This window comes from Podarcis bocagei (assembly GCF_964188305.1).
Source record: "Podarcis bocagei genome assembly, chromosome: 16".
NCBI lineage: Eukaryota > Metazoa > Chordata > Lepidosauria > Squamata > Lacertidae > Podarcis > Podarcis bocagei.
Window position 1 is genome coordinate 16,723,856 of NC_138142.1, and position 27,076 is coordinate 16,750,931.

Below are 27,076 nucleotides of genomic sequence, written 5' to 3' on the forward strand. Positions count from 1 at the left end.
ACAAAACATTCCACACAAAGGTTCGCAAAGTGTCCACACCAAGTGTCCCCCAATGGCAGAGGATTCTTCATAAGTTTTCTGCATATGTGAGCTGAAACTATGCGAAAGAGGGTGGTGGGTGGTACAGAGACCCACAGGCAGGAGCACAAATGTTACTTGGATCGTTTCATAGAGTTGCAGGTTCTTAAGAAGCCCTTTATGCTCTTTACAAATGGGGTGAGGTAGATGTTCCTGGTACAGACCTGGCAAGGCTTTCAGGCCTCGTGCTTCACAGAGGGGCATTTGCTACAGCAAGCAAAGAAGCTGTAGTGGTGCCAGCAAAGTTCTCCTGGGCCTGACCTCAGAAACCAGCTTTGGCAGTTGTTAAATGCCTGTTCAAAAGCATAGTTGAGCTGCTAAGCCCCCATCACCAACCCTTGTCCCTCAGGGATCAGAATCCAGACTGGAAAAGGCCTCTTGCTTTTCCTCCACACCACCTACCCCAAGCCCACCCCATCAGAAAGCAAGGAGGTGGGTTGGAGGTGTTTCCTTCCCTCCTCTCACAGTGACTCGCTGCAGAGGATGTGAGGACATAAAGAGTTCTGCTGCCTCTTGTGTAGTATTTCCAAGGTCCCTGAGGCTTGTATGGGTTGTAGGCCCGAAGGGGCCTTAAAGCCCAGAAGCCTATTTGGACTGGACATGCTCACACCTTTCACCCCAGTCATTAGAAGACTCTAAGTGACAACCCTCTGCACTCGCTGCAGCCTCCTCTGCACTACTGGGCAGCAGTCCATTTTGGAGGTTACAGAAATGCAGATCAGTGTCATGAGGTCCCCATCTTTAAGGAAGGACAACAAATGCAGCTGAGGAAAAGGTATGTCTGTCCCCACCCACCAGCCAACCCTATGTGCTTATTTTATTCCACAGCAAGACAGGAGCCAAGAGCAGCTCAAAGCAGCAAACCTGTTTGTGTGTGTATACGGCAACCTCATCTTCCACAGACAGACTGGGTACAAGCACAGCCTTAGCCAGGCAGCCCCCAAAGGCACCCTTCCCATTGCCTGCAGCTCCCCTCCTGACTGCCGGTACAGAAAGGGGGCAATTCGCCCCCTTTGGTCATAATTACACCAAACCCAGCTGCAGTTTATCACAGCAAGGGCTACTTTGCCAAGATGGCGGCCTGAGGGGGAAACTGTAGCTTAAGCCCCTAATATTTCTCCATTAAAAACTGTCTGCAAATGGAGTGGGTAATTATTTTCCACTGTATACTATTATTCTTGCGGTCCCTCCCACTCCCACATTCACCTCCACATAATCCTTTAAGCATTTACCGTAATAGGGATATATTTCCCTATTAAGCTCTTTCTGAATTTGTTTAAAAATAAAATCTGTTTCTTGCCTTTTCTTCTTTAATTTGCATCAGAGAACTAATGGCAGATTTGATAATATATTTCCTGGCTGCTGCTTCTACTTTTAATTGTGGAAGCTGCATTCTTGCCTCCATCCATACAAGGCAGCAGAGTATTAGAGATTACCGTCCACACACTTTCACTGCGCAGATACTGGTGGTTAGGTAAAACCTCTTTAAAACTGTTTAGCAGAGTTTATCTTCTTTATGTCTCTTGCGCAGAAGCAGTGGACAATGACGAAGTTGTTCTAAAGATGACTCACACAAACTCTGTGAAGTCTCGGTCAAGAGATTTTATTCCCAGACCGGGTACAAGCATTACGGTAGCCAATATATTTTCGACTGTTAACATAAACAGCAATTAACTGCACACTTTCAAACAAAAGTCTTTCATCTCCTACACGTCGTAAATTACAGGAGCAGTCCTTCAGAATATTTTACAGGCAATACTCTTCAGACAGATGTCTTCTTCTTATTTGCACTTCCAGCTGATGATAATTAAGCCCAGAGTGCCACTCCCATATATAAAGGAAAAACTATGTAGCCTTCTAGAAACTTTCTACTTGTTTCTGGCAGAATGATTCCCTAACACAGAGACCAGTCTGCTTTTCAGGGGTGAAGGATTTTTCCTATTCCACCTCCAAAGCCCTATATGGCTTCGGTCCAGGCTGCCTGAAGCAGCCATATCTCCCTATATGAGCCTGTCTGGGCTTTGACATCTTCTGGGGAGACGCCACTCTCAGTCCCACCACCTTCACAGGCACATTTGCTGAGGACATGAGAGAAGGCCTTCTTGATGTCTGCTACCAGACTGTAGAATGCCCTTCCATGGGAGCTTTGCCTGACTCCCTCTCTGCTTTCCTTTTGCTGGCAAGCAAAGACTTCCTTGTTCTAGCAGGCCTTTGGCCACTTAATGTCTGTTGTGACAGGTTCTTCTGAGGGTGGGTGTTGCGCTTTGCGTGTTTGCACTTTAAATTGGTTTTAGTAATTTTTAATAGGGTTACAGTGGTACCTCGGGTTAAGTACTTAATTCATTCCGGAGGTCTGTACTTAACCTGAAACTGTTCTTAACCTGAAGCACCACTTTAGCTAATGGGGCCTCCTGCTGCTGCCACGCCGCCGGAGCATGATTTCTGTTCTCATCCTGAAGCAAAGTTCTTAACCTGAAGCACTATTTCTGGGTTAGCGGAGTCTGTAGCCTGAAGCGTATGTAACCCGAGGTACCACTGTACTTATTTAATTGGTTTTTTAAAAAAATATTTTTATTGATGGCGTGTTTTAGCTGCAACTGTCTTAATTGATGTTGTGAGCCAGCTTGGGAGGAAGGTGGGACAAAAAATAAGTCTCTTATGCCCTAATTTTGCAGCCATGTCACAGTAATGCTTGCTCTGCAGTCTGGAGATGAGGGCAGCTTGGCCTTAAGAGGCCTCCTTAGCTGCAGCACCATAATAAGCATGTTTGCAGGGCTGCAGCTCAAATCTTGGCTCCGGGGGGGGGGGCGGGCAGAATCAGCCAATGAAAAGAGAGAGAGGTGCTGCAGACAGTGCCACCCCCACCATGCCAAGTCCTCCTCCTCTTCACAAAATCTGCCCCCAGTGTCTGGGTGCCAGGACCCAAAAGAAGCCACTGGGAAAGGAAAACCAGATATGGAAATTATTCTCCAGGTTTTTTGTTTGGTAACAATTAGTTGCACCCTTAAGGCAAGCACTATACCAGGGTGGACAACCTGTAGCACTTGGGCTAATGACATGCAGGCTAAACCCTGATTTCAAAAGCCCTAAGCAAGCGGTCAGTTTGGGCTTCTGGCAAGGGTGAATTGTACTGCCCTTGATAGTTCATTGGATAGCAGGAAAGGGCGTGTCTCTCTGCTCTGGTCCTAATGACCCTCCAGAGAATGCTGGGGAAGCAGGAGGATGTCCATCCCTAGTAATGCCTTCTTTGGGAATCTGAGATTGAGGATCCATGGGCTGCTGTGCTCAAAGCAAGACCTGTATGCTGCTGACGCTGCTATGTCAGCATAGCAATCTCTTAGGGATTCACCTTGGCTACAGTACAGGCTTTGAAACAACGTGTACTGCACATTTAATTGTGAGGCTTCTCTCTCTATGAAAATTGTAACAGTGTTCACATTATTGTTCAAGACATTGAGGAGGCCACTGCATGGAACAGTGGTCTTCTTCTCTGAGAGATATTTCACCAAACAGAGTTGTGGTGCAATATTCCAACCCATGCACAACATCTCCCCAGAGCAAGGCACGGGTGGAGGCAGAAATCGGGGACCCCTGCTGATGCCTTCTAAACCAGTTACAATTCCAAGAGGATTAAGCACAGTATCAGTGCCAAAATGTTGCTAATCCATTTCAAATAGGTAGGCTATTCCCACAAAATCAGAACCATTGGTCGAGAAAGAAATGTAATGTTGCTCAACTCGATTTGATTCTGTGAAGAAGGCAACATTTGTATGTGTGCGTATGCATCATATAGGAAGTCTCAATCTGTGTTTAAGGAAACTGGAGGAGTTGGGTGTGTGTGTGTGTTTTAAGGGAGGCCTATTTTTAACAATGCATTCAAGCACATGTGTATAACCACCCCCACCCCCCAGTATGTCAAGATGATAATGTTGTCACTTTCGAAAATAAAATGCAAAAGGCAGAAAGTCAAGTAACATTACATTGCCCTGTCCTTAAAACTTAACTCCAGTTAAGATGTCTTTAAACAGGGCGTTCCTAAGCACAAATCTTAATTTTCAGCACACATTTTTGTGGTGGTAGGGATCTGAGGATCAGGGTAAGGAGAATGCATCCCTGCTGCCCGGGACCAAAGAAAACCTATTATTCCACTCTAACAGAAGTTGTTTGCACTTATAAATTTTATCTGAAAATTTCAAATAAATTGTTCACAAAGTCTAAAGGGAATAGAACAGTTGGACTTCTGGGATCTCCCACTGTTCTGACTGCTGTGCATGTGAAGCATGGCTGGCCTAGAAGACTGGGTAACCCTTGCCCTAGTGAGGCATTTGGAGAATGGAGCCATGCCTATCTGCTAAAGAGATTAAGACACACCATGCAGGAACTTCAGAAGGAGAGGGGGAGGTGATGGTTTAGCATAGTGGTTTTCAACCAGTGTGCCATGGCACCCTGGGGTGCCATGAATGATAGTCAGGAGTGCCACAGGCAACTCTGATCTCCGTCCCTGTTTCCTTCCCTCCCTCCTCTGATGCCCTATCGCATCTCTGCCTCCCAAAGGCTTGCGCAGCTGTTTGTTGCAGCAGCCCTGGCTACAAGCTCTGCAGGTGAATGGTGTCTCTGGGGATGGTCAGAAGGTGCTGGTTGCCAGGAGCTGAGGTGGCCTTGGAGTAGGCCAGCAAGCAGGAGAGGGAGTCCAGCCAGCCAGTCCGCCAACCCTTGCTGTAGTCCCAGGCCTCTATGGGGCAGTGTGAGGAGGCACCTCTCTTTGGGGCAGGGTAGGCAGCTCAGAGACCAGGGGTGGCAACATCAGCTGCCCAGAGGACTCCTAAGGAGAGGGGAGAGGAGGCTGAGGGAACACTCCACAAGGGAGGGTATTTTTAAAAAGGGTGAGAGGCTGCCAGCTCTGCTGGAAAGCAGTGGCACAACTGGGCTCCTGAGCCCCACAGGGGTGCCGCAGAAAGAATGTAGTTGGTCAAGGCAGCCATGGACTGAAAAAGGTTGAAAACCTGGTTTAGCAGAACAGGCATCCATATGCTACCTAAACAAATCATTGAAATCATTGCAGCTGCCTGAAGGAGAATGGCCAGATGCAAGGGAGGGGGGGGGGAGGCATAAATAATCCATACGTTTAACAGCTCTATAGCAAAGAGCACTTTAGCAAGCACCCATCCAGCTGCACCTGCTATATGCCCCCTTTACTTGGAAAGTATGGGGATCCGCCTGCTCACCCCCTTTGCCCCCAAATCACTTACTTTCTACAATTAAACACACATCTCAACATGCTAGGATGGCTTTTGTCCTCTAAATAATATTCAAGCAGAATAAGCATGTAAACATCATCTGACACGTTGTACTCAAACTTACATGAAGCAGGACCAACATCATCTGAAACATGTGTCTGGTTTCCCCTGTCTGAATCAGAGGGGTCTCACTGTGGAAGCAGCCAAGTCCACATGAGTCAGCCGTTCACCCCTCAAGCTAACTCTGCTGACGTGAATAAGAGAGAGAAATTGTGCAGAGGCACAGAGGGAAATGTAGGGATGGAAGAATGAGTGTACAAGAGCCATCCTTCTTCCCTTTCCAGCTGGGGCTGCTGCACATGGAATTTGGATAGTGCTGTGTACAAGTTACTTCCCTTCAGAGCCTGGCCTTGACAATGCCAGTACCTAGCTCTGGGCTGGACTGACAGTTACCATTAAAGAAACCCCCTCTGTGTTACAGTCTCCCCAGGTTCTGCTGTGAGAATTTAGGATTTACAAGCTAACGATGGAAGGGCACTGCTGTCAGAAAACCTCAGAATGCATTTATGTGCTCCATTACAGACACGTTGTTATGGAAACAGGGGAGGAAAAGAACTAGGGCTGCTGAAATAGAGGAAGCTTCTGGCTTAATATTGCAAGCTGAAATTCCTTGAGCACGGGAGCAGCACCCCAGTCAAGGCGGTTCCAGCACATCCCACCTGTCCTATGCGGAGTGAGTCCAACTCCTCAAATAGAGTTTACCAGCGTTTGTCAATAAGAAAAGGCCACTCGCCATCCAAAAGCAAGCTTTAAAACATTTTATTTTCTAACAAAGCCAGACTCAAGCATCAGATGTATTTTCAGGCACCTGCATTTAAAAGAGGTCTTTGAATCTCTTTTTGTAGAAAATGCCAGCACAACATTATGACCTACTGAGCCAAATGCAGCCCACTGGCTATGTCCTGTGGCCAGCCAGATGGTTGCTTGACAACTCCCCTGGCAGGCAGTAAAAGAAAAAGTGGGGGTGGGGGTGGACAAGCAGATTATCAAGCATTTGGCTTGCTGAGTCACAACTTGTGCAAGCCTGCCTTATTTATTTGTACCCAAATTGACAAATTAAAAAATTATTCTTTTGCTTAGGGACTGGCCTGGTTAAATAATTGTACACAGATCTGACACCAGAAATGGCAATCATTCAGGAATCAGTAGGATAACTTTTCAGCCTACTGGGCCTCTCTGTTACAGTGGTACCTCAGTTTACGAACTTAATCTGTTCCAGAAGTCCGTTCTTAAACCAAAACTATTCTTAAACCAAGGCACGCTTTCCCTAATGAGGCCTCCCACCGCCAGTGCCCTTCCACCATTCTGATTCCGTTCTTAGACCAAGGTAAAGTTCTCAAACCGGGACACTATTTCTGGTTTTGTGGAGTTCGTAAACCGAATCGTTCTTAAAGAAGACTGTTCTTAAACTGAGGTACCACTGTACTGATCTTAACGTGGTCATCCTGGAATTAAGCAGCTTTAAAGGGGAACATCCAGGGTGAAATTGCAATTTATGAAAACTTTCAGTTCTAGTCACTTGTGTCTAAATAGAGACCTTGTTCCACTGTCTCAGTACAGATGCATAAAATTTACACAGCAGTCCCAAGATGATTCTGTTATCGCCAACCACTGTTACTGTGAAAGATGACCAGGCTCTTTTTGCAAACAAGAGGATCACACACTATGCATTTGATGAGGTGGGCTGTAGTCCATGACAGATTATGCCACAATGCTCCCACAAGACCCTTTGCTGACAAAGTTAACAAATATTCATAAAATCTTGTCTTAGAAAATTGCCAGTTTCATCAGTTAAAAAAACCAAAACCCTACAAGCAAAATAAGCAGACTGTTGCATGTCCAAAACATGTTCCTCAATACACGAAACAGAGCACTCTGTCAAACAAGGCTGCATGATGCTAGGGCTGTTGGGATTTGTAGTCCAAAACATCTAGAGGGCACTGGGTTGGGGAAGGTCGACATGTACCCTCACTGCCTAGGGCTGAGTTCTCCCAACCACTCCAAGAGTGCTCACTGGAGCACAGAAAAGAGGGTAAAAGGTGCCCATAGTCATTCTTGATACAAACTCTTGGTTTTTTGTCTGTGTTTTTATACAACCCCTTGTGTGTGCCAATTAAGCCCATGCCTCCCGAATTAGTCTCATTTTGGACATCCAATAGTATCTTCATTTTTTTAAAAGGGCACATGTAAAAAAAACCTGTACTATTTTTCATAGTGGTCAATTCTCCATTTATTCTTGGCTCCTTCACACTGAGCAATTGTGTAAAATTCTTGTCTTGATAATATTCCTCAGATTATCTAGCTTAAAAGACTGGGGTTATGCATTCCTTTGTCGGGAATGATCATATTCCAGCTTTCTTCTGGTCTAATGTGCGCATATCTTTGCATGCCCACTAAATGTTGAACATGCAATAGTTCCATTACCTGAACCATAACTGTGCTCTGATCCTCTTCTATTGCAGAATCATATTACTTTGTAGGATTGCTAGTTTCTATCTTCTACCATAGCCCTCAGGAGATATTTATGACTTTATAGACAGTTGCCGAATGAAAATATTAAATTCAGCATGATGGCTTGCAGTCCCATCAAAAGATGTTTTCTCTGAAGTATCACCAATTTAAATGCATTTACTCCTTGCTACAATACAAATAACCTTTAGGACTGCAGACTTAACACTCCCTAATCAGGAAACGGCTTGATTGCAAAGGAGAAAAAGCTTAAACAGAAATAGATTTGATTCTGAACCAAGGATAACAGCAACAGTGGAAATTGTATCTGATGGAAGCAGTGGCTCTGAACTGTCCAATACATTTATGACCATTGACACTTTGGGTCACGTACATCTCAAGTTTTCCATTCTCAGTGACAATAGAAGATTGCTGGAACAGTCAGGGGCTTTTGGAGTTCAAACGCTTACAGCAGCCCCTCTGCAAGGATTGCTCATCTAAGCAAACGAAACAGATATTGGCCAGGCAGGCCATGCACATTTCCCCTAACGGCGAAAGAAACAGTGGAATGAGCATGGTAGCAGGCAGAGCAGCAAACCATTTCTAATAAAAACCAGTAATGTCTAATACTAATTCAGGTCCATCAAAACATTGCTTGAACCCAGCATGGCAGCCCTGTACATCCACCCAGTAGTTGCCAAGTATGCCTGCACACTCACTGACATATTCATGCCCTGTATGCTATGAACATTTTGGGGCAGGGGCCCTTGGTTCTAAAAGGTCATTGATTGATGGATTCCATTTCAATACAGAAGGAGGTAGACTCCACCATGGTAGCAGAGGTGGGGTGGGAGAGTGCCAGAGCTCTGTCTAGTCAGGTTGTATGGGATCATTTTCAACCTATTGCCTCCGAGGATGTGGACAAGCTACTTGGATGAGTGAAACCGACCACCTATCTCCTTGACCCTTGCCCATCCTGGCTCATAAAAGCGAGCCAAGCAGGTTGGACAATGGGCTGTGTGGGATGGTGAATGCTTCCCTCTGTAAGGGAGTCTTCCCTGAAGCCCTTAAAGAGGCAGTTATTAAACTTCTTCTTTAAAAAACCATCTTCGGACACGGCTATTATGGTCTATTATCACCCAGCCTCAAATCTTCCATTCCTGGGCAAGGTCGTTGAGCGGTTGGTTGCTGAACAACTCCAGGCCAGTCTGGAGGGTGTGGACCATTTGCATCCCTTCCAATTTGGATTCAGGCCCCATCACGGGACTGAAATGTTTTTAATGTTTAATGTTTTAGATCTGTCAGAAGCTGCCCAGAATGGCTGGGCAACCCAGTCAGATGGGTGGAGTGCTACTACTACTACTATTACTGCTACTACTACAGTGGTACCTCGGTTTTCGAACGTAATCCGTTCCAGAAGACCGTTCGAGTTCTGAAATGTTCAAAAATCGAAAACTCAACAGCCGACAGCTAGGCCTCAGGATCTTGCACTCAGCGGAAGCCGCGTGGCATGTTCGACTTCCGAGGCGTGTTCGAAAACCGAATCATTTACTTCTGGTTTTACGGAGTTCGTAAACTGAAATGTTCGTCAATGGAGACGTTTGAAAACCGAGGTACCACTGTACTAATAATACCCTTCGTCAGAAGACCATAGGGAGGTGTATAATATAAAACCACAAAAATACATAACAGAGTAACAAACAGAAACAATAACCCCCACTTGTGCAAGTAACTTGGATTCTTCCCCATCCTGGATGATTACAGCTGGTTTTGAGGGACTGAGACTTTGGCTCCCCAAAGTTTCCCATAGAGATGAAGAGAAGACAACTGTCAGGCCTCTTCTCAAAAAACAAAACAAAAAAATCTTATCTGCCAGACTGAGGCTGAGTCTAAGCGACATACAACAGCCTCCCCCAATCTGGTGCCCACCAGTTGTTTTGGGGTACAATTCCCATCAGACCTAGACGGCATGGCTTTATGATGCTGTGGATGATGACAGTTGTAGTCCAAAACATGAGGAGGGCACCAGGTTGGGGAAGGGCGATCACAATGAAGGTTGGCAAGTTATCATACTTGTAAGATTCAATAAAGTTCAGGGTTTGGGTGTTGCTCTGGATACAACATTATGCTACAAGGGGAGAACAATTTCTTGGAGTACATTTCACCCGTTTACTTCTGATGAGATGGCTGTAATTATGTAATTATTTAAATTTATAGAAGGCTCCCCCCCCCCATGTTAAAGATTGTTAGAAGGCATGCAGTGAGAGAACTGAAACGAGAACAAGAGCAGAAGCCTCGCTGTTCAAGAGCCAACTTAGCTACATTTCCTGGTACTCCTGAATTAACAATTTTCTTTCTGTAGCCTCATTTCAATAGCCTTCCTTGGCAAACATGTCTGATTATCTAAATGTTCTAGGTCAATCTTGCTGGCTGGGGCTGATGGGAGTTGTAAACATATTTATTTTATTTAGGGAAAGCATTTATAATCTACATTTCATCCGAAGCTCCTAGAATGAAAATAAACACAGCCCAATCCAAAAATGAATAAAATTAAAGCAGTGTAAAAGGAAACAAGAAGTAAACATCAGGAGACCACTAGGCCAGGGGACGAATGATGAATCAAGCCCAGATGGCTCAGCTTCTAGTGGCAAAGTTTAACCTTGATCTGAAAAAGTTGCATTGACCTCTATATCTACAATCCCAGAGTGGTATCAAGGTATGCAGGACTTTTCAGGACTGCTTTGCAACTCTGCAAACAATCCAGGCAAGATTGTTGCCTGATCTCTTCCCTGCCTAAACCACATTAACCATTATAACAACATTTGAAATGATCCTTCACTCTCTCCCACCATTTGTTAGAACAGAAGGATCTCTCAATGAAGCAGCTCTTACCTCCGACTCGAGCTGCTTGTCATTCTCCATAATTGCACATCAATTATAAATAGAGCCTGAGATTACTACTTAATTGCATCCTACAGAAAAGGGTGCATCCCCCCCCCCAATTATATAAAAAAGTGCTTTGTTTCAAAATTCATAGGCCTGTAGGTTCTCCTCAGTTCCTATGGACACCAAGCTGAATTATCTGTTTCAGGAGAATATTGCCTGGAATACTGAGCCCTTCTTTTATTTCCCAGAGGGGGTGACATTATCAGAGGTTTGGAAAGATCTCCCAAGCTTTCTGAAGTGCTTCAGATGAATAGGGGAAGGCAAAGCAGAGTGTGCAAGGCTCCTGAGACATTTTCTCTGACATTTGTTCTACCTCTAGTCTCAGAGGCTATACACTGCTGAATAGCAATTGCTGAGAATTGCAAGTGGGGCAAGCGTGTGGGCTCCCCACTGGGGCATCTGGTTGGCTACTGTAAGAACAGAGTGCTAGATTAGATGGGCCTTTGACCTGATCCAGCAGACTGTTCTTATGTTCCTACCCACAACCTCCCAATCTCTGCAAATCTTCAACAACATCAATGTGGAGGCACAATTATGACTTCAGCTGTGACACTGAGATTGGGGATCTGCAAAATGGCTTGCGGGATAAGCCCTGAGATTCTCCATCAAAGCCAGACATAAATATGGAATTTTCATCTGCTGAGCACACACATTATCAGCAGTGACCATGAGCGCTCTTTTTCTGCATGAAGAACATTTCATAACAAAGCCATTGATTGGATACCAGGAATTCCATACAGAGAACCTTCTGCAAACGAATCATCTACAATTATGCATGTTACCATCTTAGTTAAATTATATATTGAGGAAAGAGACTGGAAAGCACAAACAAAACTGGCAACAAAGGTCAAGTCAAGGAGGGTGAATGCAATGATCCACGCACACTTCTGCATATGCAGTCATTTCCATAGTTACTGTATCTGTTTGTTCAAGCAAACTGGAGGCCAGTATTAGCACCATAAAGAGACTGCAAAGGGAGTCGGTTTTTATGATATGGACAGAAGCTGTTTAGTGAACACCATAAAATTCTCTGTGAAAACCCACACAGATAGCAAGTCTCAGACCAGCGGGTGCCATTTTAAACAGCACAAAAAGGTTAATTCAACTTAATTTTGAAGCTTCAAAGGCTTTCTGGAACTCCTTTTTTAAACTGTGTCATGTACATCCCTCCAGAATACTTTACCCAGAGTTTTCTGTATTTACACGGCAACATTACCTGCAAGAGGAACACAACATCCAACCTAAAAGTGGCTGCCAAGACAATGATGTCTCTTTACAAAAAGAGAGTCACGTGGTCCAACGACTGGGTCATCATATCTTCTGAGCTTTGAAGGTAGAGCAGCAATGAAACTTCAGACAGAGGGCATTAGTATGCCCTACCCTTTTCCATTATGATAAAAACCATTCTGTTTTGGTCACAGAAGCTAGCCCATATGAAAGGCTTGTAAGAAATATAAGGGCAGTTATGATGCTCAGCAGCTGTTTCTAGGATACCTTCTCCTTGAGCACTCGGAAAAGAAACTGAGCACCATGCCTGGAACCCACAAGCAGTATCAAAATACACATAATAAAACAATGAAGACTGGAGGGGATGGGGGACGGACGAAAGCTACATTTGGACTTACCGTTTGGTTATCTTCATACAGCTTCAAGTCATATCCACTCAGCTCCACACAGAAAATTATTGCTGTAACCCCCTCAAAACAGTGGATCCATTTTTTGCGCTCAGACCTCTGGCCGCCAACGTCCACCATTTTAAAAGTCAGCTCTTTGAAAGTAAACTTGTTTTCCACAATCCCTGTGGTCATGTCCCGAGAGCGCAGAATGTCTTCAACCGTCGGGATGTAATCTAATGCAGCAATCCTTTCTAGGTCATTCAAGTAGTAGGCAGCATTATCCTCTAGATGGTACTCGTTGGAGCGACAGAAACACTCCTGTACCCCGGGGTCAGCCCAGAGCCTCTTCATCACCCCGAGCAGCTCAGGCGTGATCTCCCCTTTGCTTTCCGCGGGGCCCGTCAGAGCAAAAAGCTGCACCGCATCATAGGCGCGGTCAGGATTGTGGAACTCGATTTTCAGAGTGGCCAGGGCGCGAATGATGCGAGTGAGGGAGTCGATGGCGTTATAGATAATCAAAGGCTTGTACTCCTTGCAAGCCTCCAAGTTGAAGCCGCCGCTGTGGATGATTTTCATCTGCTTGACAATGGTGCTTTTGCCAGAGTTGCTGGTGCCAAGGAGTAGGAGCTTGATCTCGCGCCGCTGCCGCTGACTCTCAGAGCGCAGGTGGCGGTCAATTCTCCGGGACCGCCGCGCTGCCTCTTTCTCCTCAGAGCTTTGCCTACATCCCATGGTACAGCAGAGACTAGCAGAAGGGGATAGCTGTAGACACACACTCTCTCTCTCTGCTTCCCAGAAATAACTGCAGTGATTCTTTTTATCTGGTGTATCTTCTAGGAGCAGGGTGAGAGTACTGTCCAATTTGTGATGCCCTTCAATAGACCAGGACCAAGCACTTCAGTCCCAGGAAGGTTGCAAAGTCATAACAGACAACCACAAACAAACAGTAGCTTCAGCAGAGCTCATTAGCACTCCCATTTTCTGCGGAAGCATTTGCACGTTCCTCTTATGGAAGGGAAGCTTTCCTTGCCCACAGAGTGGTCAAAATCTGCCCAGTGTCCCCTTTTGCTCTCCTGCATAGCTCTCCTGCACAAAGGCAAGGAGGAGGTGCCCTGGCTCCTGCCGCAGTTCTAAGTTTCACTCGTAGTTTCCAGTTGCTGTAGCAATGCCATCAGGTGCAGTGAAAACTCCTGTCCAGTCTTGTCCTGCATTTATCCGGCTTCCCTTTCAGACGTGATTCTTTATGCTGGTCAAGTTTGGGTACGTGAAGCCACAGTCTCCCCCTGTTAAGACAGTGGGACAGAGGGGGAAACGTTAAATGAACTTCTTTAACTGGGGAACTTGAACATCTTATCCTCCCCCAAGCAAGCAACCCAAATAGAAAGCAGGAAATCTTGGAATGGAGCAAAAACACGGCTAGCTGAAGGCTGAGGAGCCCTGGAGATTGTGTGCTTGGCACAAAAGCAAACCTAATCCCTTTGTCATTCCAGCCTGATGTTTTTATTACCCAAACCCACATGAGCTGTTTACAAGCTCTTCTCGTGAAGAAGACAACCCTCCTCTTCCTGCACAGCCCTGTCCTGACTGGTTTTTCCCAAAATGAAGGAAAGAAGAGGGAAAGGGAGACAGATCCACCATTTCCTTCCCTTTTGCCTCAGAGTCCAACACCCATTGAATGCACATGTGCAGGTACACACACACACACACACACACACACACACACACACCATTGCTTTCCTTTCTCTCTTTTTGGCATTGAACTTTTTCTTCTGCAATTCATGAAGTGAATTTTTAAATCAAGATCTTAAAGCAAAGCTTTTCAAATGGGCTCTCCTTCACTGGAAATTTTTAAACAGTGTTTGAATGGCCATCTGCCAGGGATTCTTTAACTGTGATTCCTGTATTGCAGGGGGTTGGACCAGATGAACCTTGGGGTGCCTTCTAACTCTACAATTCTATGAGTGCAGAAACTCTGTTGCCTTTAGAGCAGCCTTCCCAAACCTCATGCCCTACAGATGTTGTGGACTACAACTCACATCAGCCCAGGAGGGAGGGAGGCTGTTTTAGAGGGTCTTTGTGGGCTCATCAAATACCCAAATAGATCCTCACTCCTCAACTCAAACGAGAGGGAAGCCTTAGCATGACATTTGCCCCTTGTTCTTCCTGCCTCACCCACCCTTGTTTCCCTTAAGCTTTCTTCCCCTACTCTGGATTAGGGACAAGAGAGAAATTTTATTCAGTCCACATTTAAAGGTAAACCCACTTAACTGGAACTTTCCAAAACAATATAAGGACTGCAAGACAGGCAGCCTTCAAAATTCACACTTCTGCGAATTTTGTAGTGCAGTTCTCCAGCCAAGTAATGTTTGCACAAAAATGCCTCTGCTGGGTTAAAGTGTGCCCAAAAATGCAAATGTATTTGAAAATAGCATACAGTAATGCATTATATTTGGGAAACTGCTTTGCAAACATGTGTCTATTGGGCAAAATGCCATACAAAAACGTGTCTCTTAAAAGAAGTCCACACTAAAATGCTGATAAATTTCAGTGAGAACCTTTGTAAAATGATGTGGAAGTGTAGAGAACTGAATTTAAAGTTGAGAAAAATGAGAAACTTAAATTGACAGATTTGCCCTTCAGCAATTCATAAGCACCCACTCCAGTGATCTCATAATTAGCATGTGCATACCTGTTTTGTATCTGAAGTGCTCTGCTATTTCCTCATGTCTTCCCGTATATTATGACATTTCCTGCTGATTTCTCCCAACACACTTCAGCCTACAGTAAGTTAAGCTGTCCCTCCCTGTCAGAAGCCCAGCAGGAACCAGTAGAACACATCCAGTCTGACTCAACTTTCTAAATTGAGCAAAAAAGCCAGAATTCCTTTATAGCCTTCTCTAACCTCGTGTCCTCCACATATTTTGGACTGCAACTCCCAGAACAGACATAATTTTATTGTATGGTGCTTAGAAACTTTGCTGATTAAATGGCATACATAAATAAAAATATATGATCTGATTTAAACATTTTAATCAATATCCTGGACGCCTTAGCCTTTACTACTTTGTTGCTTCTGTCATATTAAGACTTCTTGACATTATTATTTTCTGTTTTTATAAAGGGGAGGGTGGAATCTCCAGCCTATGGGTCAATCTTCATCTGCCAGTGGTCCAATTTGACCCGCGAGGCCATTTCCACTGTAACCACGGCCACCTGTCAGTCAACTGACATCACTGGGTGACATCAGCTGATGGGCAGGGTTCAATCCTGCTGGGTACCGCCTCACCAGCACGTTCCCTGTAGGGAATGTTCTGGCAAAGCAGACCCCTGTGGAGAGCAGGATTGAAGCCTTCACTTATCAGCTGGTAAGCGGAGAGTTCAATCCTGCTAGGTGCCAATTTGCCAGCACAATCCCAACACAGAACCTTCCCACCACACCACAGGTTAATTTTGACAGGAGTGCCCATTCATCCGTCTCATGACATCAGGTGATTGGCAGGCGAACTGCCTGCAAAGTGGGGGGAGACAATGTTCTGGTCCACCAGGTCAAAAAAGCTTAATTTTTTTTTTATGTAGCCCAAAGCGGTTAACCATACAAGACTTTAAAATTAGCAATTTAAGAACCAAAAAGCAACTGTCAATGTCATTTTTGTTCTAAAACTTGCAGCAAGCAACTGCAAAAATAAATATTAAAAGCTTCAGAGGGGGGATCGGTTTTAGGTTCCTCGAATACTTAGCCCAGTTACAGTTAAAAATGAACTGAAGACCAGCTCTTCGGACAGTAAGACCAAAGACTCATCCATTCCAGCATTTGTTCACCATACGCCCTCCAGCATCAGAAATAGGAAGCTGAACTGAGTTTTTTCCTTCCTCTGGCAGAAGGATTCTTCTTACATTCTTCCTGAACTCTAATTTGCTTAGGCGTCTGCAGGCATTATCCCTGGAGGAAGGCATGCTATGAAACGGAGTTGGCAGACTCCAGGTGCGTCAGATTGACACGTGTGTGTGTGTTCGTTCTACTAAAACCCCAAGATCTGCCAACCAGTGCCAGGTGCATGAGAGAGATATTTAAAATTAAAGAACAGGGGGCCTTCTGAGCACATTCTGAACCAGGGGTTTGTTTCCCGTAGCAGAGCTAGACTGAGCGCACACTGCTTTCACACAGAAGTCTACTCCTGGTCAGCCTTCTTCATTTCAGCAGCTTAATTCAGGTGGGAAAAGCAGCTATGCTGTTGCTATCATTAAAGAGCCAGACAGCCTATACAATTGACTGCCAATCGCACAGAGGTCTCCTGGGAGAACCCAGCCCTCCTTATTCCCAACCCTTCTATAAGCCACAATGACTGTGCTCTGCCTCCACAGTCAGAGGCAGCAATGCTTCCGAATACTAGTTGCTGGAAACCACAGGAGGGGAGAGTGCTCCTGTGCTCAAATCCTGCTTGCCGGTTTCCCACAGACAACTAGTTGGCTGCTGTGAGAACAGGATGCTGGACTGGATGGGCCATTGGCCTAAGCCAGCAGGCCCTTCTGATAACACAGGGATAACTACTGACAACCTCAACAACCTCAGATATGCAGATGACACAACCTTGATGGCAGAAAGTGAGGAGGAATTAAAGAACCTTTTAATGAGGGTGAAAGAGGAGAGCGCAAAATGTGGTCTGAAGCTCAACATCAAAAATATGAAGATCATGGCCACTGGTCCCATCACCTCCTGGCAAATAGAAGGGGAAGAAATGGAGGCAGTGAGAGATTTTACTTTCTTGGGCTCCATGATCACTGCAGATGGTGACAGCAGCCACGAAATTAAAAGACGCCTGCTTTTTGGGAGAAAAGCAATGAGAAACCTAGACAGCATCTTAAAAAGCAGAGACATCACCTTGCCAACAAAGGTCCGTATAGTAAAAGCTATGGTTTTCCCAGTAGTGATGTATGGAAGTGAGAGCTGGACCATCAAGAAGGCTGATTGCTGAAGAATTGATGCTTTTGAATTATGGTGCTGGAGGAGACTCTTGAGAGTCCCATGGACTGCAAGAAGATCAAATGTATCCATTCTGAAGGAAATCAGCCCTGAGTGCTCACTGGAAGGACAGATCCTGAAGCTGAGGCTCCAATACTTTGGCCCCCTCATGAGAAGAGAAGACTCCCTGGAAAAGACCCTGATGTTGGGAAAGATTGAGGGCACAAGGAGAAGGGGACGACAGAGGACAAGATGGTTGGATAGTGTTCTCAAAGCTACTAGCATGAGTTTGACCAAACTGCGGGAGGCAGTGGAAGACAGATGTGCCTGGCGTGCTCTGGTCCATGGGGTCACGAAGAGTCGGACACGACTAAACGACTAAACAACAACAAATACTGACACCTCTATGGAGGTACTTGGAGCAGTCCTGTCCCCCCAACCAATCTCAATTACAAAATGATCTTCCAATTTACGTTGCACTTTCTGCATGGGCAACGGTTGCTGCCAGCTGATTAGCATATTGGTCCAAGTGCCACAGCCACCCTCCAGCATTTCTTTCCACAAACACGATGCTTCGCTTTCCTCACAGACGCCTGCTCCTCCAGTCCTCGAGACACTCCTCCTCTTCCTCTTCTGCAGAGGAGGCAGTGAGGTCCAGGCAGCCACAGAGCCCAGATAACTGGATTAGATCAGAGCACTGCCTTTAATCTGTAGAAGCTGATCTGTCAACAGCACCAATTAGGAGCTTAATCCTTTCAATCCCATAGATAAATTGTACAGAATCTGCTCTAGAGCTGTTATACACACCGCAGACTGGTAGCAGTTCATTGGCATTGAGTGGGTTGGTATACATGACCCTTTTGAAGACATCCGTTCCTGCACACGGTTTAAAACTTGGCAGATTAATTTTATCTGCCATCTGTTTGACTCCTGCTTATTTTGTTGATGCCGTGCCCTTTAACCCTGTTTTGATATTGATACTGGTTTTTAATTTTTGTTCTGTTAGCTGCCTTGGACATCTTCTGATGGAAAGGTGGGGCATAATTTTTTTTTTTTTTTATAAAATTTTTATTGGTTTTACAACATTTTTGAGAAAAACAGACAAACATTAAAAATGACAAACATACACGTATAGTTTCAAACATATTTTCATAAACCTCCTTTCTAGGACTTCCCCATACCCCCCCTCTCTGCATCCCAATGTCCATAGTTCAACTAGCAACTCCCAGTTATTACTTTCCAATCTCTATCATCTTAGTCCTCTCTTACACTCTGACCTTATGTCCCTGTACCCCTTTGTTTCTGGAAACTACGACATTTTAACATTCATTAAGTTTATAGTAGTCCTTAAGATAGCTTTTAAATTTTCTCCATTCTTCTTCTACCGTCTCTTTTCGTTGGTCACGGATTCTGCCTGTCATCTCGGCCAATGTCATGTAGTCCATCACTTTCATCTGCCATTCTTCCAAAGTGGGTAGGTCTTGTGTCTTCCAATACTTTGCGATGAGTATTCTTGCTGCTGTTGTGGCATACATGAAAAAAGCTCTATCTTTCTTTGTCACCAATTGGCCGACAATGCCCAAGAGGAAGGCCTCTGGTTTTTTAGAAAAGGTACATTTAAGTACCTTTTTCATTTCATTATAGATCATTTCCCAGAAGGCCTTAATCTTCGGGCATGTCCACCAAAGGTGATAAAAGGTACCTTCGGTCTCTTTACACTTCCAACATTTGTTATCGGGCAAATGATAGATTTTTGCCAGCTTGACTGGGGTCATGTACCACCTGTATACCATTTTCATAATGTTTTCCTTTAAGGCATTACATGCCGTAAATTTTATACCGGTGTTCCATAACCATTCCCAGTCAGCTGACATAATGTTATGTCCAACATCCTGAGCCCACTTAATCATAGCCGATTTAACTGTTTCATCCTGTGTGTTCCATTTCAACAACAAGTTGTACATTCTAGATAAATTCTTAGTATTGGGTTCTAACAATTCGGTTTCTAATTTTGATTTTTCCACCTGGAAGCCGACTTTCCTGTCCTGTTTAAAAAATTCCATTATTTGACGATATTGGAACCAATTTTCCACTTTATGCTTCAATTTCTCCTGACTTTGTAATTTGAACTTATCTCCATCCTGTTCTAAAATTTCCCAATACTTCGGCCATCCGACCTCCATATTGAGTTTTTTCACTGCATTAGCCTCCACTGGTGACACCCATCTAGGGGTTTTGTTTTCCAATAGATCTTTATATCTTATCCAAACATTAAACAATGCTTTTCTGACAATGTGATTTTTGAAGGCACTGTTAACTTTATCATACCAAAGATATGCATGCCAACCAAAAGCGTTATTGAAACCTTCCAGATCCAAGATGTCTGTATTCTCGAGGAGCATCCATTCTTTGAGCCAGCAAAAAGCTGCTGCCTCATAATACAATTTTAGGTCCGGCAGGGCAAAACCCCCTCTTTCTTTAGCATCTGTCAATATTTTAAATTTAATTCGGGGCTTTTTGCCCTGCCAGACAAATTTCGAGATATCTTTGTGCCACCTCTTAAAACATTCCATCTTATCAATAATCTGCAAGGTCTGAAACAAAAATAGCATTCTAGGCAATACATTCATTTTAATTACTGCAATTCGGCCTAACATTGACAGTTTCAAATTTGACCATATTTCTAAATCTTTTTTAATTTCTGACCAACATTTTTCATAATTGTCCTTATACAAATTCTGATTCTTAGATGTTAGATAAACCCCTAGATATTTGACCTTCTTGACCACAGTCAAACCTGTTTCCTCTTGAAATTTCTCCTTTTCCATATCTGTTAGGTTTTTCCCTAAAACTTTGGTTTTTAGCTTGTTCAACTTAAATCCAGCTACCTGGCCAAACTGTTGTATTATTTCTAATACCTTTTTCGTACTAGTGTTTGGCTCTTGCAAAGTCAATACTAAGTCATCTGCGAACGCTCTTAACTTGTAATGTTTAGCTCCGACCTGCACACCTTTAACCTGCTGGTCATTTCTTATCATATTCAGCAACACCTCCAGAACTGAAATAAAGAGTAATGGGGAAATCGGGCACCCCTGTCGTGTTCCTTTTTCTATCTTAAGCTCCTCAGTCACAACATTATTTACAATCAGTTTGGCTTTTTGTTCAGAGTATATTGCAGCCATACCATTCTCAAAACCCCGGCCTACCCCCATCCTATGAAGATTCTTCTTCATAAAACTCCAAGAAATATTGTCGAAGGCTTTCTCCGCGTCCACAAAGATCAATACTGCTTTAGTGTTTATATTCACCTCTAGCTTTTCCAGAATGTCTATAACATTCCTTACATTGTCTGCCAGGTGTCTTTTAGGGAGAAAGCCTGCTTGGTCCTTATGAATCATCTCCATCAAAACTCTTTTGAGTCTTTTTGCCAAAATGTCTGCAAAAATTTTGTAATCCACATTGAGCAATGATATTGGGCGGTAGTTCTTGAGTTGGGTCTTTTCAGTCTCTGACTTTGGTATGAGTGAAATATATGCCTCTTTCCACGATTCAGGTGCCCTTTTTCCTTCAAGGATCTCATTACAAACTTCTCTTAATGGTTGAATCAACCATTCCTTCAGCGATTTGTAGTATCTAGAAGTCAGTCCATCTGGTCCCGGAGATTTGCCCAGTTGCATATTCTGAATGGCAGCCTCTATTTCTTGTTCTGAGATTCTCTGGTTCAGGTCCATCTTACTTTGCTGAGAGATGTTTTGTAATCCATATCTTCCAAGGAATTTGTCTATATCTTCTTCATTTTGCGGGCCTTGAGTGTAGAGTTTTTTGAAATAACTTAAAAAGCAATTTCTGATTTCATTGGGTTTAGATATGTTCTTTCCATCCACCTCTAGGCTTGTAACTGTATTTAGTTTCTGCCTTTTCTTCAATTGCCATGCCAAAAGTTTACCACATTTATTTGCTGATTCAAAAGTTTTTTGCTTCATTTGCTTTATCTTCCATTCAATCTCTTGGTTCATCAATTCCATATATTGAGTTTGATATAACTTGATCTCTCTTAGAATATCCTGAAACTTTGGTTTTGTTCTTAATTTCCTCTCTCCTTCCTTTATCATTTCCAAGATCTTCTCTTTTTTCTCATTTTGTTTTTTCCTCTTTATTGAATTTTGTTGAATCAAAAATCCTCTCATAACCGCTTTACTTGCATCCCAGATCACTCTTTTCTCCACGTCGGTCCTCAAATTTATTTCAAAATAGTCTTTTAGGGTCTTTTGGGCCTTCGTGAGAATCTCCTTATCTCGAAAGAGGGTGTCATTCATTCTCCATCTAAATTGACCAGTTATTGTGAGTTTCATCTCCATCTTCACGGCGTTATGGTCGGAGCAAGTTTTTGGGCAGATTTCCACTTTCTTAATCTTTGGAGCCAGTCCACTAGTAACCCAGATTTGGTCAATTCTGGTCCAGGTCATCATTGCTTGGGAGAAAAAGGTTCCCTCTCTCTCCAGAGAGTTCCTTGTTCTCCAAATGTCTATCAAGTCCATGTTTTCTGTCATTTCGAAAAAAGTCTTAGGGAGTCTCCCTTCTTTAGTGACTGTTAGTCTTTGTGCCTTGTCCATATTAGTGGAGACCACGCCATTCATGTCTCCCATGATTATCATATTGTAATCCAAATAGTCCGTCAAAGTTTCATGAAGTCTCTTAAAGAAGTCAGATTTGCCTTCATTTGGTGCATAAATTCCAACAACTAAGAATTTTTCTCCTTGTACTTGTATCTCCACAGCCAGATATCTCCCTTGTTCATCTTTGAATATCATTTTTGGAGCCCATTTCTCCTTCACATATATTACAACTCCTCTCTTCTTAACTTTGTCTGATGAAATAAATTCTTGTCCTAGCCTTTTATTTGAAAGTAATCTCCTGTGGGCTCTGGTTATGTGAGTTTCTTGTAAGCATATCAAGTCCAATTGTTCTTTATTCAATATATGAAATACTTGTCTTCTCTTCAAAGGCCCATTGAGCCCATTACAATTCCAACTAAGGAATTGCAGAGCCATCTTGTTATTTTCTTAAGGCTCCTCCAACAGCTCCAAGTTGTTGCTCTTCTTCTGATGGTGGTGGTTTTTGTCCAAACGAGAGATTCAGGATGTCCAGTGCTCTCCTCTGTTCTGCAAGTACGTCCACAGTCCCCTTCTGTAAATCCTCCTGGTATCTTGCCAAAAATTTGTCTTTATCTTGAATTGTCTTTATTTTCACTTTCTTTGCCTTGTAGTCAAATGACAGTCCTTGTGGAAACTCCCACCTAAAGCGAATAGTGTTCTTCTTTAGCAAGAGAACCAAGTCCTTGTAAAAGTTTCTTAAATCCAAAATGTATTTTGGGATGTCTTTGAAGATCTGTACAGCTGAATTTCCAATTTGCAGGGCCTTTTCAAAGTGTAATCCTAATATTTTGTCTCTTTCCTCCTTGGATCTGAGTGTAATCAAACAGTCTCTCGGTGTCTTTCTATCTTGCTTTTTACCCAATCTGAAGGCAGTCGTAATTTTAAATTCGTCTTCCTCAAGGTCCCAGCAATCCGCAAACTCCCGTGTCAAGTATTCCACAAGGCTGTCTCTTTCGTTCTCCGGAATCAGTCTTAATTTTAAATTTCTCTCTTTCCTCTGTAACTCCCACAAGGCCAAAGTTGCATCATGCTCATAGACCTTCTTGGCAAGCGGCTCTAGCTTCTCCTGTGTCTCTCCGGCAGTGGCTTTGGCCTCCTCGGCAATTTGGCGCGTGGTGGCGTTCTCCTCTACCAATCTATTTATAGATTCTGTATTCTGGTTTAATCTTGCTGATATTTCTGTTAATTTTTGTGTGTTCTCTGAAGTCTGTTTTGTCAAAGACTCCAGGGTTTGGTTTATCTTGAGCAGGGCCTCTGTCACAGCTTCCATAGAAACGGCTGCTCCTTTGTCTTGACCTGTTGTTCCTGCTGATCCGGCTGTTGCGCCTGAGATTGAGCCTCTTTTCTTTGCCTGTTGCAGCTGCAACTGTTGTTGTTGCTGTTGTTGCTTGATCTTGGCTCTTGTGACTATCTCTTCTTGTGGGCCACTCATGTCAAGGTCAATTCCCACGGGATTTGTTCTCCCTTGGAAAATTCCACTGTCTTAAGCCGTGCCGAACTTTACTTTATCCTCTAGAGGGAGCAAATCAAAATGGCCATAGAGCGAAATTTCCAAGTACCAAAACAAAGGAGACAGTCCAAAAAGTAAGAAAAAGGGAGATTAACACAGTCAAAGTCAATGTTACTAAATACTTATAACTTCAAATTGCCACAGTTGCCCAATTTATACTGTTTCTTCTTATAATATGCAATAGTCAGGCAGTGTGGAAACTTTGTATCAAAGTATCACTTCACAGGGAAAAGTCAGTTCAGTGTACTAAGAAGGCAGACCGTTTCGTACTTTCAAACAGATGAGACAGCAGAGGTTTTTTTCCTCCAAATAAGTCATGCAGTTAATGGTCAGATTCGCCTCCCCTCTGCCCTGCTTGCTAGAGGGGAGATCAAAGGTTTAAATGTCCGGTTTAGCTGATCAAAGGACGGATTTAAACGGATGCAGGTTTAGAGCTCCGTTGCTTTCGCTTTCATGCAGTCGGGGGGAGGCAGACTTCCTTTGTTTAAATCTCCCCCGTTTTTAGCCCAATTTTTAAAATTGAAAGAGTCCCGGTTATTTTTCAGTTCTTACTCACGGGGAATCAGTCCGAATTTCTTTTCAGGAAGGAATCGGCGCTCTCCGCTTATGGCGACGCGGCTTCACTTCGCAGGCTGGGTAGCGACTCTCAGCACCGCGCTCACTCCCGATGTCGATCCGTAGCCTTTAAAAAGGCTCTTTCACGGTACCGGGGGGCGCGAAGGTGCCCACCGAGTCTCCTTGTTCTCAGGCTTCAGCGCCTGGGATTTTAGGGGTCCCCCGCTTGCCGTAGCGGGTAAGACCCGAACTTGCGAAGCAGTCCTTCTCCGGAGCTCGGAGCTAGGACCGCCATTAAGCGCTGGCACCGACCGGAAGTCTAGGTGGGGCATAAATTGACTACAATGAAGTGCCTTTTACTTAAGGAATTTATATCATATGTTCCACGTAAGTCCGAAGATGGCTATAACAAATAGCTTGATGATAAAATATTAGCTGCTTTATTTATTTGCATTAGCATGCCACACCATAACACAAAGTTAAAATAAATAAAATAAGGCAGAAGTTAAATAAAGTTCTGTAGGAAACTTACATTAAATCAGTAAAATAATAAAATAAGCAAAATAATATATGGAAGCCATAAAATCAAAAGCAACATAGATACAGCTAAAGTTGGGCCGGGCGGGGCGTCACTATAGTCCGAAAGTCAAAACACAGATTTTAAAACTACTACATAAGTTATCAAAAAGGCCTGGGTGAAGAGAAAGGTCTTCAACTGGTGCCAGGTAAGCCTTTCTTGGAAGACTGTTTCCTAACCTAAACGGCCTTGACCCTGTATACCTGAAGGACTGTCTCCATCCGCACTGTTCAGCCCAGACACTGAGGTCCAGCTCTGAGGGCCTTTGGCGGTTCCCTCACTGCGAGAAGTGAAGCTACAGGCAACCAGGCAGAGGGCTTTCTCAGTAGTGGCGCCCGCCCTGTGGAACTCCCTCCCATCAGTTGTCAAGGAGATGAGTAATGATATAACCTTTAGAAGACATCTGAAGGCAGCCCTGTATAGAGAAGCCTTTTAATGTGTAATGTTTTATTATGTTTCTATATATGTAGGAATCTGCCAAAAGTGGCTGGGGCAACCCAGTCAGATAGGTGGGGTATGAATCATAAAATTTAATAATAATAATAATAATAATAATAATAATAATAATAATAATAATAATAATGCCCCTCCTGAAAAGGCCGCCATCTCCCTGGTGGATGCAAGCAAGGACAGCAAAACATTTTAAGGCAGGCATGAGTTATGACTAGAAACCCACAGTGAAACTGAAGTTTTCAAGACCACAAACGAAAAGGGAGAAAGAGCAAAGAAACACAGCAAAACCAGCTCCCATTCACAGGCTTATTCATCCGTTCACTCCCTTCAGACTTTTCTCCCAGACTCTCAGAATGCCTTACGTGGGGTATGTTCTCTCTCTCTCTCTCTGGAAGTTCTGACAAGGCTCACAGCTGTCTGTCCACCTGTGGGGAGGGAACTGCATGAAGTGCCCTCAAGGCCACACATGGGAGCCAGGCTTGCATTGTAGAGCACAAACAATTCAAAATGGGACTCCTACGAAGGTGAAAAGGAACTTGAGGAAGCAAACAACTGTAAAGCATGTACCGCTTTAAAAATCTCCAAATATGGATTATAACGGGAATATAAATTATCTTCGCAAAGCAAATTGGCACCAGTGCACCACTTCACTTGGCACCTCAAATCTCAGTGGCACCCTGTGCAGTGCCAAAATCGGGTGCCCCCCTTCCATTGGGTGTCATAGTTGCAGCACCCCAGAAACTCCCCACCCAGTGCGACCGCACCAGGCACACACTCCTAGGCCCTCCTTTGGTCATCATGACTAAACTCGAGGATAAGCACAGAAGAGTCTGCACAGAGATGAAACCCAAATTCTACATCAAGTGAATCCATTTGAGATTCTGTACTCAAAAGAAATTATGCAAATCAGGAGCAAAGTATGATGATACCTGCCACCCCCTGGAGCCTTTTGAAGACACTGCCTGCATGTTTTCAAATGCACCTATACAGCCATGAAGGACAGACGCATCCTAAACGTTCCTCTCTTAAATAAACCTCTGCATGCTGCAGCTCTATAACAAGAATATGGCACTCCAATTGCTCTTATTGGGATGGTTTTCAAGGAGTACAGAACATTGCTTTGCTGATAAAACTGATATTATTCACACATTATCTCAAAAGCCAGGCGCACTTCTAGAAAAATAGCTCTGCACGTTATGGCCAGAGCAAGGTTCAGTCTAATCAGGGAAGCCATTTTCAGAGGCATCCTCTGTGCTCCAGCCAAAAGCCTGCTCACTTTGCAGCCTATCTACTCTGCAAATGCATTAATTCTTAGTGCTTCTGTAGTACATTATTGTGAATTTCCTGGGCAGCAAGTAACGTGATAACTAGAAATGCAGCCAAAAATAGGAGAAAAAGTGGGTTCCATTCTGCTCTTGAATAACAAGTCCCGGGAGAATCTCCATACCCTCTTGAGCTGTCATTTATTTAAGGTGTGGGCTTCAAAATTATATTCTCCAAAGAAGCTTCCTCACCATTTGGGTGGGAGAAATGGGAGTATACATGCTTTTTTTCCTTCCAGAGATGGGAAAGTGGTATAGGGGAAACAATAGGCAGCGGGGGGGGGGGACAACAGAGGGAGAAATCTTGCCACTCTTACTCATTTTTGTTTCGCTTGGTGTCCTAGTTCCTCTCTCAGCCTGAGTGATAGAACACCTGCAGTTGTGGGAGATGGGAGAAGGAAGTGCATCCAGGAAACTGGCAGATTAGATGGAAAGGGATAGAAAATGGCAGAATGGCTGGATGACAAATGGGGTTTGGGGAGTGGCGAACAGCCACCCCAGAGCAATGCTATGCCTGAGGTGACAGAAGCAGCCTCAACTTAATTGCATTTTATTGTTTTATGTAAGCTGTCTTGGAGATCGAAAGGAGGGGCAGAAGCTAAGTAAATAAGCAGTTAAGCAGTCAAGCATGGGCTTTGATTTGGCTACGCAGTTAAGCA

General features: G+C 44.0%; 2 protein-coding genes across 5 annotated transcripts in view; one reads left to right on the forward strand and one right to left on the reverse strand.

Moving 5' to 3' along the window:
• RSPH14 (radial spoke head 14 homolog) overlaps positions 1–27,076 on the forward strand; it is a 68,610-nt gene that overhangs the window by 13,698 nt on the left and 27,836 nt on the right. The gene's annotated exons all lie outside the window — the stretch shown is intronic.
• Positions 1–27,076, reverse strand: part of GNAZ (G protein subunit alpha z) — a 47,254-nt gene that overhangs the window by 4,993 nt on the left and 15,185 nt on the right. The window contains exon 2 of the mRNA XM_081175077.1: positions 12,395–13,668. Coding sequence (XP_081031203.1) covers positions 12,395–13,117 — 723 coding nt within the window. The 5' untranslated portion in view covers positions 13,118–13,668. The remainder of the gene's footprint in view (positions 1–12,394; positions 13,669–27,076) is intronic.